Below are 14,916 nucleotides of genomic sequence, written 5' to 3'. Positions count from 1 at the left end.
AAAAAGATATAAATTGTCTCTGTTTTCCTGGTACAGAAATAGATACTTTAACAAAGCCACGGCTAGGCATCGGGTTAATTATTCTTCTCGACAACTCAAATGACTAAACCAGAGGATCAAACGTATTATATTTACACACAATGATCAGAAGCAAACACTAGACTCTTACTGCTCCATAGCTAAAAGCGTTCAATGCTAATGAGGAATAAGGAAAAAATAGGCTTCAACCTAATGTCTATGTATCTATTGTTATTGGAATTTATCTATTGGACACAACACTATAAGTACACTGTTATTAAGAGAAACAGTGAGTTATCCCACTCAAAACCTTGACACATAAAGAGTATGATTTCAAATTGCAATTGATTCCTTGAAGTTTTAACCACTTTTACATTGTAATACTATTCGCGAGAATGAAATTTTCGAAAGTCTCATTATTGGTAATAATATATACAGGGAAATATTCGCCCCCGTTTAATTTCCCCCCCTTTCACCCTCGTCAGCAGGTGAATTTAAGACTGGGCGAATTCCAATGTTTCAAGTTATCTCTTTAGTACACGAGTGTGTGTGGGTGAATTTAAGTCAGGGCGAACCGTTTGAAAGTGTAGAAGGCTAGGGCGAAAATAACACGGGGCGAAAACAACCCTGTATACAGTATTTCTTTCCGCCAATGTCAGTCACATTTGGTTAAAACTATCTATATAGGCACAATCTCTAATCAAAGTACTGAAGAACCGACGGGGGTTGATTTTGTCGATGTTTGTTTATCTTAAAATCAATGATATGTTATTTGAATGATAGAACATGTAGTTTCTAATTTGTATTTGAATTACGCACATTTTTATAATGTGAATTTTTAGACTTTTCCGACAAGAATGTCGAGAAACCCCCATATGAATCATATAAAATAACATTTAGAGTAAAATTAATTCAATCAAACTATGTATCAGTAATACAAAATATTTCTCGAAAATTGTATGGATCCAAGCAATATTGAACTCTAGTCTTGTTCAACCAAACGCTCGGCTGACACCGTAAATCTCAGACAAGCATTTACGGAGACAGCCGAGCGTCGAGTTGAACGAGACTATATTGAACTCTGGCATAGAAATACATACGACTACAAAAAATTTAGATCGTTCGTACCATTTAAAATCTGACTATTTTCAAGGTATTTTGAAAATAATTTCCTTGAAAAACAATGCTTTAGCATACATTACATCGAATTCATCAATCATTTTCAAGAACTAAGTCTTGTCAGCAGCGATGATTTGTGCTGAGGTCCAAACACTGTTTCACTTTCGGTTTGTTTGAGTAACTGCATAGGAGAGTTGATTAAAAAATCAACACCCAAAAAACTGGTCGCTACAACCCTGTTATGTATGTACAATAGTTGGTTTACAGTGCGTTAAACAGTAACATGATTTCATGTGAATAGAGTCACATATTTTAGGTCCAGTTTTGAATGGTGCGCCTTCATCAATAGTGTGACCTCTAGGCGATCTACCTATATATAGTCGTTCTAAAAGAGTTAAAATAGTTTATTTTATGGCATTCTACAGACTTCATTTAAACATTCAATATCTGTTAAACATTTTTTGATAAATAATTTATATATTTTGAATTTTATCACAACTACTAGAATTTAGTTAGTTTTTTTTCGCTAAAGTAAATAGTTTTGTTTACATTTAAAGCGCTCCGTCCTTGTGAATATCGAAAATCTCTTTAAGCGAGTGAAGAAGTAGTAGTTTTAGGCGAAAAAACTTTGAGAACTTTCTCTTCTATGGTCAAAAATGAGCAACGGACTCTCGCTGCAATTTTAACAACGAAACCTTATCCAAAGTTCCAGAAATAAACCACCACATAGTGCTTAAGATTAATTTGTATGATACGAAACAAAATGAAAAGCAAATAATGGAATTGATTCTCCAAAAAAGGTCAGAAAAAGAATCGAAAAAGTAATCAAAACGCAAAAACCCAACATAAATTCAAATTAAGTAGCTAGGGAAATCCTTACAACTGTCTCTTACGTGGGTATGATCACCAAATGTACATAAAATATAGCCACCATTTTCCGCTAAATGCAAGATTCATCACTGTATTGCCAGGCTTCAGGAGTGGGGTTTTTCACCATTGGGGAAGTCTTGCTATAAAAAAACCAGCAGTATTTTTTTGTTGAGAATGTAAAATAAAAAAACCGCTTCCGTTAACGAGAAAACATAATACTTAGTGTATATTAAAACAATAAAATACTTTCTTTCAAATTGGTGATTCATGCGAGATATAAAGGTGGCGACATTGCAGAAAAAATACATAACCTGCGTTAGCGTGTTATGTAATCTTTTCTGCAATGATCGCCTCCTTCATAACCCACTTGAATCATCAAAGAAAGCATTTTAGTGTTTATATTTACATCCTTCTATTAACAAATTTATAAATTAATTGTAAAAAGTAAGTAAAAGTATCTAAAATACTGTTAATGTACATCGATATCAGAACCTTAGCTAAAAGAAAAAGTCAAATCGTTTCCTATGGGAATTTGAGTCTGACATCATTAGACATTGGAAATAGGACTTTCAAATTGACCCGTGCGTGCACGGGTTGACATTGCATATTATATCGGACATTGAGGAAATAATCTATACATCGACACACCGTATTGTTGACATTTACATAACCAATTATGCTCTTAATTTTACTACACTCTGCTTAGTTACATGTAGAATAATCCAACTGTGTCTCGGGACAGGCCTTCATCACAATTAATATTCCTCCCAAATACCCGTAATATAGCAAAAAATTGCAGAATCGCTCTGAAACGAGAAGCTGCATTGAAAATAACAGTCAAATTTACTCATAACAAACCATTTTGAGGCTGTAAATACCTTTCATCTAAATATTTATTCATATCAATGAAGAATTCAACACTCTTTCACCATTTATTTTCCATGTCTACTCGGTTAAATTTACAAACCATGTTAACATTCGAAACTCTCGGGATTTTTCATATTCAATGCACTGAGTTTGAGTTATCTCCTGCATTTTGTTTGATGAACAGAATATATAAAAAAAAAATTCAATAAAAAATTACACGTATTTGTATTATCGTTTCTGAGTTCATCCATGCAATTGTGATAGTGTGGAAACATAAACTAAAGTGATTTAGCGTGAATCTAATGCGCAAGCGCAAGATTGTAAAATCCAAAAAATCCAGTTGATTTCCGGATTTTTTAAAGGAATTTTCGTTGATTATTAATTAGCAAAGCTTGATTTAGAAAAACTAAAAACAAAATGGTAATCTTCAATTACCAAAGATGTTTAAAATATATAAAACAAAAGACAGTACTCTTCCGATTTCTCGGTATTAAAGCCAAAACATTCGAGTCTATTATTTTAATATAGATTGTATATTATATAACAATACCAAATGCACAGGCACACAAAAAACCTCGTTTGCATGAAGAACATAACAAAAGAATTGATTTTCTTTTTATTATAAGAAAATGTTATACACAGCATTGCTCTTAAGTGATTAAATTATATTTGTTGAGCATCATTTATATCATCTGGCATGATGTTAGCATTAACCTCAGCCAAATTGTCATCGACATCTTTGCTCGGTGATTTCCGGTGTCGCAGGCTGTGTCTGATAATTGCTATTCTTTCACTTCCGTAGCTATGGATACCTGACAAGCGCTGTAAAAACGTTGATTTGAATCGTTTCGTGCGCTTGACAAAACAGATGATATTTTCCCTTCTTAACAAGATGTAGACCCATGGGTCCAAAATTTGGTTGAATGATGCAAGTCTGATGGCAAGTAAATCACATGACTCGCATAACTGCGTCCATTTTGATTGATTTAATACAACTCTTATCTGTAAAATAAATCATAAAACTCATAATTATTAATATATATCTCATTTCATTTTGACGCTAATTAAACCCCCCCCCCCCAAGAAACCCCCCAAAATACAGAGGTATTTCACTATTGATTTTGTAACATTATATCCAAACTACTCTTTTATCATAAGGTACACGTTTACATTTATAAAATGCGTCGGAAAAAACTCACGGTTAATCAGATCTTTTTCTTTATTCCCTCATGGGAAATTATAAATGTATCATTATTACCCTATGAGATATTCATGACACGAAATTAGACATGAGAGAGAAAATATCTGATCAACTCATAATGTTATCAATTTTTATTTCTAATTTGTGAGGAATTGTTTGCCATTAATACATGGAACAGGTCTTCGGAGCATTCACATTAAAAAGAAGATGGAGCAGTTATTGATTGACAGATCCTAAACGCTGCAGATGTATGTTTTGCAAAAAATGCGTTCAATTAATAGTCATTTCATTTTCAAAAAAAAGTAATTGATGGCATCAAGCAAGCAGACTTGCTAATGACAAATTTTAGAGTATATGTATGTAATAAGCCGTATTATAGTGTATACATCCAACAATTATATAATAATATATAAGAAACTGGTTAAACCCGTACATTTTATAACTTTATAATTCATCGTATTCATAACGCTATCTATAATAATATGTTTCAAAATTAATCATGAATAAAACGTATGTCAACATAAATTGTTATATACGCATTTTTATATCTTGTTTATTACTTGCAAAATTAAAAGTTCAATATCTGACAGCAATTTAAATTTACATAAGTTTCATAAAGTAGCCTACCCCTCCTTCAAAACTTAATGTGATGAATGTTGTTGAATCATCAAGTAATTAGCGTTAATTACCCTTTTCTTAAATTTATTAATAATTAACAAAAGCCGCTTTTTAATTGCCAGCAATGTTAAGTCCCATTTATAAAATATGTACGATGTCGATATTATATTACATGTACCAATAACTGATGTCGAATGACGAAATGATTTCGGATTCTTAGCCCCCTCCCTTAAACTTCATGAACTTGGTTCTCCACCCGACATTGATTTTTTGGTCACATCCCTAATACTTGACGGCCTCGCAGCATATTTTTTTTTAAGTGGGGGAGGATGAATGTTGTTTTCATAATTGTTGACAGGAAAAAAGTTAAAAGCTTCTTGTTCCTAGCCAGAGCTTATTATCCACTACTATTTTAAGTACCGGTACCTACGTGCGGTGTGGGTGTTGCCTTTTCTTCAACAGGTCCTGTTCGATCAAAATATTAACTTTCACCATCAATATTTTTACTCTCTCATGAATATTAGAAAAATGGTGTGGGATGCAGTTGGTTGTTGTTGGGGGGGGGGGGGTGTGATTCATTTAATTTTTTTGCGAAGGAAAATGAAATGTCGTCATCTGTGGACGATGCCATAACCCTAGACTTTAGTAAAAAAAATCAAGCTCTCTGTAACTGGAGGTTACACGTAATACATTTAGAGATAATTACGTCAAATTGTAACTACACTACACTAGAATTAGCCGTTATAGAAAAATCAGCATGGATTTGATTCATCAAATTGGAAGTTTTAAAGGAAAGTGAAATAACATTTACCACCGCCAAAGAAGTTAATATTCACTGCTTAACTTAATCAATATTTGGACCAGTTACATTCATATTGAACTCCATTATTGGAGTAGTTAAAGGGCTTTCAGCAAGATAAATTACTAGAAGAAAATTTTAGTACTTCGATTCCCAGCCATAAATTCTTCATTATGTTTTTGCCTACTACAGCCGGGGTTGTGACCATCTTATTTCTACAGTGCAAGTACATTTATATAAACTTAGTGCTGACAAAATCTTTTCTATATATCGTTTTCTGCTAATTTAAAGATGGAAGAATGAAGTAGTTTGTAGTAGATGCCGGACTTAATATTGGCCTGGGTACCTTAGTAGTGGGTTACACACTTGATGAGGACAAGCTTATGTCTTAAATTTTGAAGACAATCTCCATTTGTGAAAGCTTTTCAACAAGCGAAAAACAGAAGGGGTTCCCCTTCTGGGCAACAACAATTTGGAAAAAAGTGACTGAATTTGAATGGGATTTTTATTTCCTTATTCCAAAAATAAGTATATATCAGAAATACGTGTAAAAAGTATGCACCGCTTTACTGTCATAAAAAATGTAAAAATTTGGCTTTGGCAAATAGTTACATATTGGAAATTTGAATGTTATTTATATGAAAACTGAGTAGTAAATGACTGTTTTATATGACTTGACAAAATATAAGTATTTAACAATAATTTTTGTAAAATTGACACTTGGGCTTTTATTTAACATTAAATAGATTGTAGGGAAAGCGGCATACTTTTCTTCGAAAATTCTTGATTAAAAAATAAGTATATTTAAGATTAAATAGATTGTAGGGAAAGCGGCATAGTTTTCTTCGAAATTGAAATCATATTGAAAAACTGTTATCAATTTAGTATATTATGCATGAAATTAAGTTCCCACGAAGGAACCCTAAACGTTTGAGTTTGATATTTGCCCCTTTTTTATGATGTTGTTGTTGACATCAGTATGCGATTGATTATCCTTGAAACCCCAAATAAATTTTTGTTTGAAAATCAGGAAAATAATTTCCACAAAAATGAAAAAAAGTCTTAATAAACGAATCGCAGGAAAGAATTTCTCTTCATGAACTGTCAATAAACCACAACTGTATACTTAAGTTATTAGTGTACGACATTCAGAACCTCAACTGTGTACTTAAGGTACTAGTGCACGACATTAAACCAAACAAAAAGATTATCAAAGTAGAAAGCAACGTAAATCCTTTTTTTTTGGGGGGGGGGGGGGGGGGGTGGGGATGTGAGGGGGGGGGGGGGTGAGGTGAAGAAGGAAAACGATATATTTTACGATCGTTTTTCGATCGCCTCTAAGTTTGCAAACAGCTTACACAGTGTACATCCTGTTTTTTTGTTTGTTTAAAAGGTCTTTAAGCAACAACCTACGCAGTTTAAAATGAGAGATGCATAATCAATATAACCGCACTGGTACTATTATAGTCTCAATACTGCCTGGCAAACATTGTCAGTCTTTCTGATTTGCGTAGTATCCACAAAAAAGAATGAAAAGAGACAAGTATATGAAAAGAAAACAAAAACGATCAAAAACCAAAAAAAAAACTATACATGAACAAGAAACTTAATAACACCAATGCGTTGAATTAGAAAGTATAAAGTAGAGCTAAAGGAGCGATGTTGTTGTTTATTCTGCTGGAATTTCTCTCATAGACAGACATAAATGATCGGACTGTAGCTAGTGCGAAAAACGTGTGTTTGTTGGGGAGACTCTCGTTTAGTTGTACTGTAACAGCGGGTTCACTATTTATCCTGTAAGACATCAAAGCTGTTGCTCAGAACCAAGGAGCTTCCTGTCTTAAGTCAACAGAAATACCACAAAGCTTTCGAATGAAGAGCTGATATTAGAGGTCAGATTTTGATAATGAACACGTGTAAGTTTTACCCCGATTCTGATTGTATATTACATTAAAACTGTCATCAGTACATTAACTAAGGATATGCAATACAGAACATCACATTTATTTGGTACCACAAGCTTAGAAAGACAAATATGAATTGATATGAAAAACGTTTGAGTTCTTAGACAATTTGTACATGACATTGCTTGTTATCACAAAAGTCAAAGGACGCTGATTTTTCCAGGTTTAAAAGAATGAAATGAGTAAAAATGGATAAACTAAATCGGTATCTTTCATGAATGACTTGTTGACGACAAACAAGGGAGTCCGTACTTTAAGACGCTATACAGCAAATCAGTAAAAACTGACAGTAGCACTCAGAAATTTCCATCCCATCGTTAATTTAGTAACAGCTAGAAGGAAGCAAAATCAAAGTCTTGATAAATCGTCATGGGAGTGTTAATAGTATTTTGAAACATCTAGTTTATCAGTTTGTAAGTGGATAGCGAGGATGCTTTTAAAGCCATTGGAGTTCATTTATACGAGTTCACGAAAGCTTTTTTTTTTTTTTTTTTTTTTTTTTTTTACAAAGGGTTGGAGAAGCAGAAAGAAAACATATCAAAGACCGAAGATAGCGTGATAGCGTGATGACTAATTACTTTGTCAGTCAGGGTTTCGTGTAGTTTTTCTATGAAACGGTTAGTTATTTGGCAAGATCGATTCTAATTAACGTTTTCTTAATTTAATAGATGACACACTGGGGTCTATGGTCTTATTCCAAATACAATTATACCATGTAGTTTTTTTTTTTAAATTATGGTCTAAAAACTGGGATCCATATACAAGCGAGAGTTTTAGATAAAAATATATTTGCAAAGTTGCCTTGTTTTCCCGTTGGATTTTTTTATATTGGACTATTTAAAGCTAAAGTTATTGCCATCGATATCTAAAACGTTTACTTAATAAAGTTCCTAAGTGGGGTTAAGATCCTAAGAATAAAGTTGTACATGCGTGTGTATTTTGATTGATTTATTAATTAAGCTCGATTATTTATGAGAAATTAGAAGAAGGAATGTCTTCGATTGGAAATATGTCTTATGCACAAAGGTGCCACCTTTTCCGGTCCGATATAATTTTTTTTAAACTTTTCAAGGACAAAGTTATCGCCTTCTCAAATCATTGACTTTGGGTTTGATATCTTTAATACAAAGTCATACAATCTGACTAATCAATTAAGATATGAGAATTATGAGAAAAAGGAAAAGCAAGAGCTTCTTTTACTCCTCCCTTCAGATATTGGGTAAGACAATTGCCCCCTCATTACGATCAAGTAAATTTTCTCCGCTTGCACGCTTTATCATTTGTCTTCATCACTCAGCCCACAGATTAATATGAGGTTTTTGAACCCTGAGGAGGAAATTTTTAATCGTTAGCAAGAGGAAAGGCATACACAAGCATATTATGTCATACAGTCAACAAGATTCGTTCTTAATGCCCCTGATTCTGATATCGATCCGGGTATACATGTACCTATCTTTAAAATGCTCTGTGTTTTGCCATTCTTGCAAAGAATAATTATGCCCTGAAATAAGAAGCTTTATTTGTGTTTATGTAGAATTTAATTGAGGGAAAAAGTTTGATTGACTTAGCTTTTTATCTTTTGGTTTAATCTTGGGAGATTATTTCAAACCAATTCTGTTTTCTTTGGATTCTTGCTTCAATTAATTTTTTAACATTTATATTTTGTGCGTCACAAATATCTAGAAGTGATTAAATATGATATGAAACTACCAAAGGAAACACGCACTTTTTGTTTTTCTATCCTATCGTTTTCGTGGCACTGGCACCTTTAATCTTGGCCGTTCACAAGTTTCCAATTTATTTAACATGAGTAATAGTCTTTAGATATGCCCTGGAAGCCTGTTGGTGGCAGAAGAAAACTTAAATGTCGTGAGAACATAATGCAGAACGACCGACTCTAAAAACTTCCAAAACACAAGTACTGAAGGTTTGAAGCTCAAAATTTAGAACACTCTTATCCGTAAGGTTAAAACTTTTTCAATATTTATATTCATAATTCAATTCATAACTTTATGTATCACCTATTAAACAGAGCTGTCTCATGAAAACATCTTTTGGACGACATAATCAAACATCTTTCGAAACATACGTACCATTAAAGGAGAATAGCAAATTCCAAAAACGATTAAGATGGCCGATAGGAAAACCATGAGATAAATGTCATTTCGTCTCCTTCGCCTAGAGCTGGCACTGTTGACACTGCACTTTCTCTCTTGTAAATCTTTTCGTCGAATTTCTTTGGCAAGTGTCACAATTAAAATGATATTGAATGCAGCCGTCATGAATATGAGTGCGATACCCGTTGAGGCATACAGATACGAATATATGTACTGTAACGTAGATTGTCCATAAAAATTGAAGAAACACCAAGAACCAGGAAAATGATTAACGTTTTCTCCAAAACCTAAAATCGGCAAAACGGCTATCGTTATGGACAACAGATACAGAAGCGCTGTGATAATGTTGACTCTTTGCTCGCTGATGTTCCGTTTGTAGAAATATGGACAGCAGACGGCAAGGAAACGTTCTAATGACATAAAAGAAATGAAGAAAATAGTTGTTAAACCAGCAAATATTAAGATAAAAGCAAAGTAGTCACAGGTTGCTTGTCCTCCGACCCATTCAAAGTTGTTTAAATAGTTCACAAGGACAAGAGGAGTCGATGCTAAAATTCCGAACAAATCCGTTATAGAAAGGGCTCCCACAAGACGATAGAAATTTTTCCACTTATGTCTTTTCGATGTCCTCACTAATACAAAAATAGCCAGTAAGTTACCTAAAACTCCACACACAAACATGGAAATCACAGTAGCACTGGATGGCGCTGATAAAAACATACTTGTAGTATTCGAAATATTCAAACCTAAGCTTTTATTGGTAATCGCATCTGAGTTTTCCATGCCAAAGGAAATAGCTCAGTGTACTTCCACGAGCTAGAGCAACTTAAAACATCAGTCATTTGATCCATATATGACGCAAGCTTAAAATATCCGATATTGTTATTATCACTGTCATTTTTATCAATTTCATTGTCGTAATTACAGGACGAAGCTGGAAAACCTGTGCACCGTACTCAGCAAAGGCGAGTATTAATACGACTGAGTTCTGTCTACAGTAAAGAATGCGTCTCACTATCCATTCGACTCATCAAAGTGTCGCAGCAGTACTGGGTTTATCAATGTTGTCGATCGCTTGTTCGTTGCAAGCAGCGCTGATGAAAACATTTCCATTTTTTTTTTTCATCTAATCGCAACGAGAAACATATGGTCCCGAGTATCAAGGTAACCTTTCTGATGACAATCATTGGATTTGCAATGTGTAATCAATATTAAAACCCAATTTCCCTAGCTGCTAAAACCATTGTTAAAATACCAGATTTTCGAGGAGTTTGAAATTAAACTCCAGGAAGCTGGGATTGTAATCAGTTTCATTTGTTGTCGAAATGGACTTTCATTCAATACTCTCCGCCATTTGGCACTACCTTGTTTCAGATTGCCACGATCAAACATTGACCGGATATAGCACCGTAAAAGTAATAAACAAGTCAACAGGAGCCAACTTAAACAGCTCGATAGTAAGCGTAGAAACGGTTGGTAACAACCATTAAATCACACCGTTTAAATTATGAGCGGTAGTATATCTCCGGGAGACGGTCTGGTCATTATTTAGATAAACGCCAACTTCATTCAACAGATATTATAAAATAACAACCCTATTAGCACCAATTATTATGATTTAGATGATATTCAGTTACAGTTTAACGACATTTCATTGATATAAACATTGTCCCGTTTTAAGTTCGCAAGCACGACTACACTTATTTCAGAACTTCCCCCCAAATGTTTTTTTCAAGAGGGAGGGACCTATTTTTGATAAATTTGCTTTGTAAATTTTAGAAATTTAAATTTACTAGGGAGGAGGTTCCCGACCCCCCCCCTTCTATATCCGCGCGCATGTACAGATAATCAAATTCAAACGTTTCCTTGAGACAAAACATTTCTTGAACGTTGTACACATGCAAAAACTTGGAAATGGAGCATGATTTGAATAAATGTACATTATGCAATAAAAATATAAATTGCTTAGCTAATTTTTAATTTGTTTATGTGTAAAATAAAACTAGTAGCTCAATTTACACTTCACACAATTGCATCAAAAGCTGTTAAAGGCCCTCCACATCCCCGAATTAAAAGGTCGATTTTGAGCAGTTAATGCACTGTTGTAAAAAAAATTAAGCATGGGAAGCCCCAACCTGGACCCAGGGCAAAGGTACTGTAATTTTTTTTAATGAATCTCAATTTTTTCAAACATTGTTAATTTTTATCATTGCAAATCCCGACCTTTTGCGTTTGTGCCGGAACTTTTCCTTGAACATCCTGTACTGGTTTTTATATAAGTAGTTATACAATTTTCGAAATATTGAATAAGTCGCATTTCAAGATTTAAATCTAGATGGTACGGTTTCATAAATATGTCTATCATTACAGTCGGCTAATCAGCGCTCCAAACCGTATCAAAGTCAAAAGCTACACTGCTATTTTTCAGATAACAGTTTAGGTAAAGGGGAAAATAAAACCATTTTAACAAGAGCTTGGACTTTGGGTAGTTGTGTCAAACAACAATTTTTAACGTGACGAAGGCCTGTCTATTTCATTGCTATCCACTCAGCCATGGCTATTTGTATGAATCTTCTTAGTAGGATCATTTCTTATCCACGACCCTTTGACAAATTATGCAAAATGAGAGCACAGGGTATATTAATATTCTTAATGAAATGTTTGCGTGTAGTTTACATTATCGATGTATTTTTATCTTTAATATGTCTGTCGATGATGTCATTTCTAGTATAAAGTATGATACACCGAAAATGTTTCTTCATCTGCACGGAATGTAATTCTCTATGGGAATATCTAACAGGCGAGTGTTTTGAATTCATTTTTACAATTATGCACTTGGGGGAAATGGTACATTTTATATTTCAATCAATTATGCAGGTTTACCATTAAAGCAGCAGCTGAAAAGTCCTGGAATATTGGCATAATGTGTGCCATACAAAACAGTTCAACTGCGTACAAATATAGTAACAAGGTAAGAAATCAAAGTACTGAAGTACTGACGGGAGTTGATTTTATTGATTATTTTTATGCTGTTATCAACGATATGTTATTTTGCTCGGCAAGTAGTTCCTTAGCTGTATATGAATAATATTGCGCACATTTTTCTAATATGAATTCTTCTTGGCTTTTCCAAGAAGAATTCCGAGCTGCATGTATAGTATGGTAAAACCCCACACATTGTTATTTGACGCAGAACATAGAAACGTATCATTTATATAAAATTTCAGGTCAGATGAAATTTTCAGGTCAATTCAAATTTTCAAGTCTCTCATATGTTTGCGTAAATAAATCATATGGATGTCATTTCATGATATTGTTCTACCACATTTCATATGAAAAGATAATAATCTTACACACAAAGTCATTTTATTTCACGCAAAACATAAAAGTATATCATTTATATAAAGTTTTAGGTCATTCAGGTATTTAGTATTTCAGGTCTTTAGTATGGCCCGGTCCAAACACTGATTCACTTCCGGTTTGCCAGAGTAACTGCATAGGAGAGTTGATTAAAATCAACTTCCAAAAATCAGAGTTTTCAGGTTCGTACTTCCATTTTAAGTCATTTTATTTGACGCAAAACATAATTTAAAAGTATATCATTTATATAAAGTTTCAGGTCATTCAGGTCTTTAGTAATGGCCCGGTTCAAACACCGTTTCACTTCTGGTTTGCTAGGGTAACTGCAAAGGAAAGTTGATTAAAATCAACTCCCAAAAATCAACCTTTAAACGCAGTCGTTTATATTTTTTGATCCAACATTAATTTGCACTTTTATTTTATTTTTGTAAACATTAAATTCCTTTGATTAATTTTTTTTTTCAAATCAGAATATAAGTTGTCAAATAAAAATGTAAACCATAATTTAAACTTATTTTCGGCTGTATCAAAATAAGATAGGTTTTCAGAAGCTTTAATTTGTCACCGAAAAATCTCTTTTTTTCGTTCTAATGTCTATTACAAGCATGGCTGATGAGCTATGACATTTAATTTGTTTTGAACTCTGACCCGAAGAAAGAAAACCCGCTGCTTGGTGACGTAAGTACTCTCAGTCTGTGAAAAATATCGCCTGCATATTTCTTTGAACACCATGCAGACACGGATTTTGTTCAAAGAGAAACATGCACGCTCTAGACTATGCCGTATCAAACTTCAACGGTTCTGAAGAACACTTCCGAGGCATGTCAACTCATTCGTCATGCGACCTTGGGGAAAAGCGTGACAGATGAAACAGTATTTTTATAAAAATAAACTGACCATACGAACACACGATTACTTAAAGTGTTGAAAAATATGCATGAATTCAGAACCTTGTATTTTTTAGGCCATCAAAATCTTTCAGTTTAAACGATATTAATAGCAATTGACCTTAACAATTAGATCGTTGATAGAGAAGTCTACGTTGTGAAGTTCCCTCTGTAATAGTTTTAATCAAGATTATGCATTATTCTCCATGATCTTCCGCATTTCAAAGAATCCATGGCGATATCACTAGGACAGATAAGAATCGTAGTTTTCTGCTTGAAAAGAAATTTGATATTTCACACCATTGACTTTTAAAAAGTGGAAATGCAGGATGAAAAGAATATCTTTTGATTATATAATCCACACAAATAATTTAAGAGTAGGATAATGGAAAGAGAGATAACTTTTTATACCTAACCGGGATACGACGTCAAACCATCGATATCGTTCGTGAAGCGACTCAAACCATTAAGTACTTACATAAAGCATGCAATCCGTATCGTATCGTATCTTAAGAACTCATTTCCTCTCATTCGTACACGTACATATGCTTGCATTCCTGGGTAACCTTGTTTACCGTATGAAATTGTATTTCCATTCCATTATTAATAAATAGTTTTTACATGTACAGAACTGTACTGTAGCTACTGTGCTGGGATATATGGTTATCAACCATATTCCGTCCATTTTTTTGGAAAGGAATTATAACGACTTCAAGTGAGATTTTTTACCCGATAACTCAGGTTGGTTAATTAGACTATATGTATAATTCTTTATTAAATCATTGCTGTGTGTTAGCTATTGTTACATATGTACATGAGGTTCCAAAAAGATAAGGAAAAACAGATTAAAATATAAATATCTGCTTATAAATAGGGAAGACTACCATATCACGTATCTATGCAGTAAATTCTAATAGAGAGTCCTCAACAACCCGTGATATTTACTACAATGTTATGACAGTGCGTTACTACATGGCGATTTTACCCTATTGTGATACTGTTTATATATCACTACATTTGATATAGCTTTCGTCTGCCTACCTTAAGGTCTGATTTCGAATAAAGCGGGAACTTTTTATGGATAGCAATAAAATTA

General features: G+C 33.6%; 1 protein-coding gene across 1 annotated transcript; it reads right to left on the bottom strand.

Moving 5' to 3' along the window:
* Positions 1–3,418: 3,418 nt before the first annotated feature.
* Positions 3,419–10,954, bottom strand: LOC128164419 (prostaglandin E2 receptor EP4 subtype-like). The gene is made up of 2 exons (XM_052828213.1): positions 9,550–10,954; positions 3,419–3,876 (listed from the first exon to the last, which is right to left on the bottom strand). Exons 1-2 carry the CDS (start codon positions 10,354–10,356, stop codon positions 3,538–3,540), a joined length of 1,146 nt encoding a protein of 381 aa, XP_052684173.1. The 5' UTR covers positions 10,357–10,954; the 3' UTR covers positions 3,419–3,537.
* Positions 10,955–14,916: the final 3,962 nt, after the last annotated feature.

This window comes from Crassostrea angulata, chromosome 10 (assembly GCF_025612915.1).
Source record: "Crassostrea angulata isolate pt1a10 chromosome 10, ASM2561291v2, whole genome shotgun sequence".
In the NCBI taxonomy this organism is placed as follows: domain Eukaryota; kingdom Metazoa; phylum Mollusca; class Bivalvia; order Ostreida; family Ostreidae; genus Magallana; species Magallana angulata.
Note: the sequence above shows the minus strand (reverse complement) of the source record. Positions and strands in the feature narration are given on the sequence as shown.

Excerpts from the sequence above, each read along its gene's own strand:
- LOC128164419 (XM_052828213.1), bottom strand. The coding sequence starts at position 10,356 with ATGGAAAACTCAGATGCGATTACCAATAAAAGCTTAGGTTTGAATATT. Across the intron at positions 3,877-9,549 it reads TTTGCTATTCTCCTTTAATG|ATAAGAGTTGTATTAAATCA; the intron begins GTACGTATGTTT and ends TTTATTTTACAG.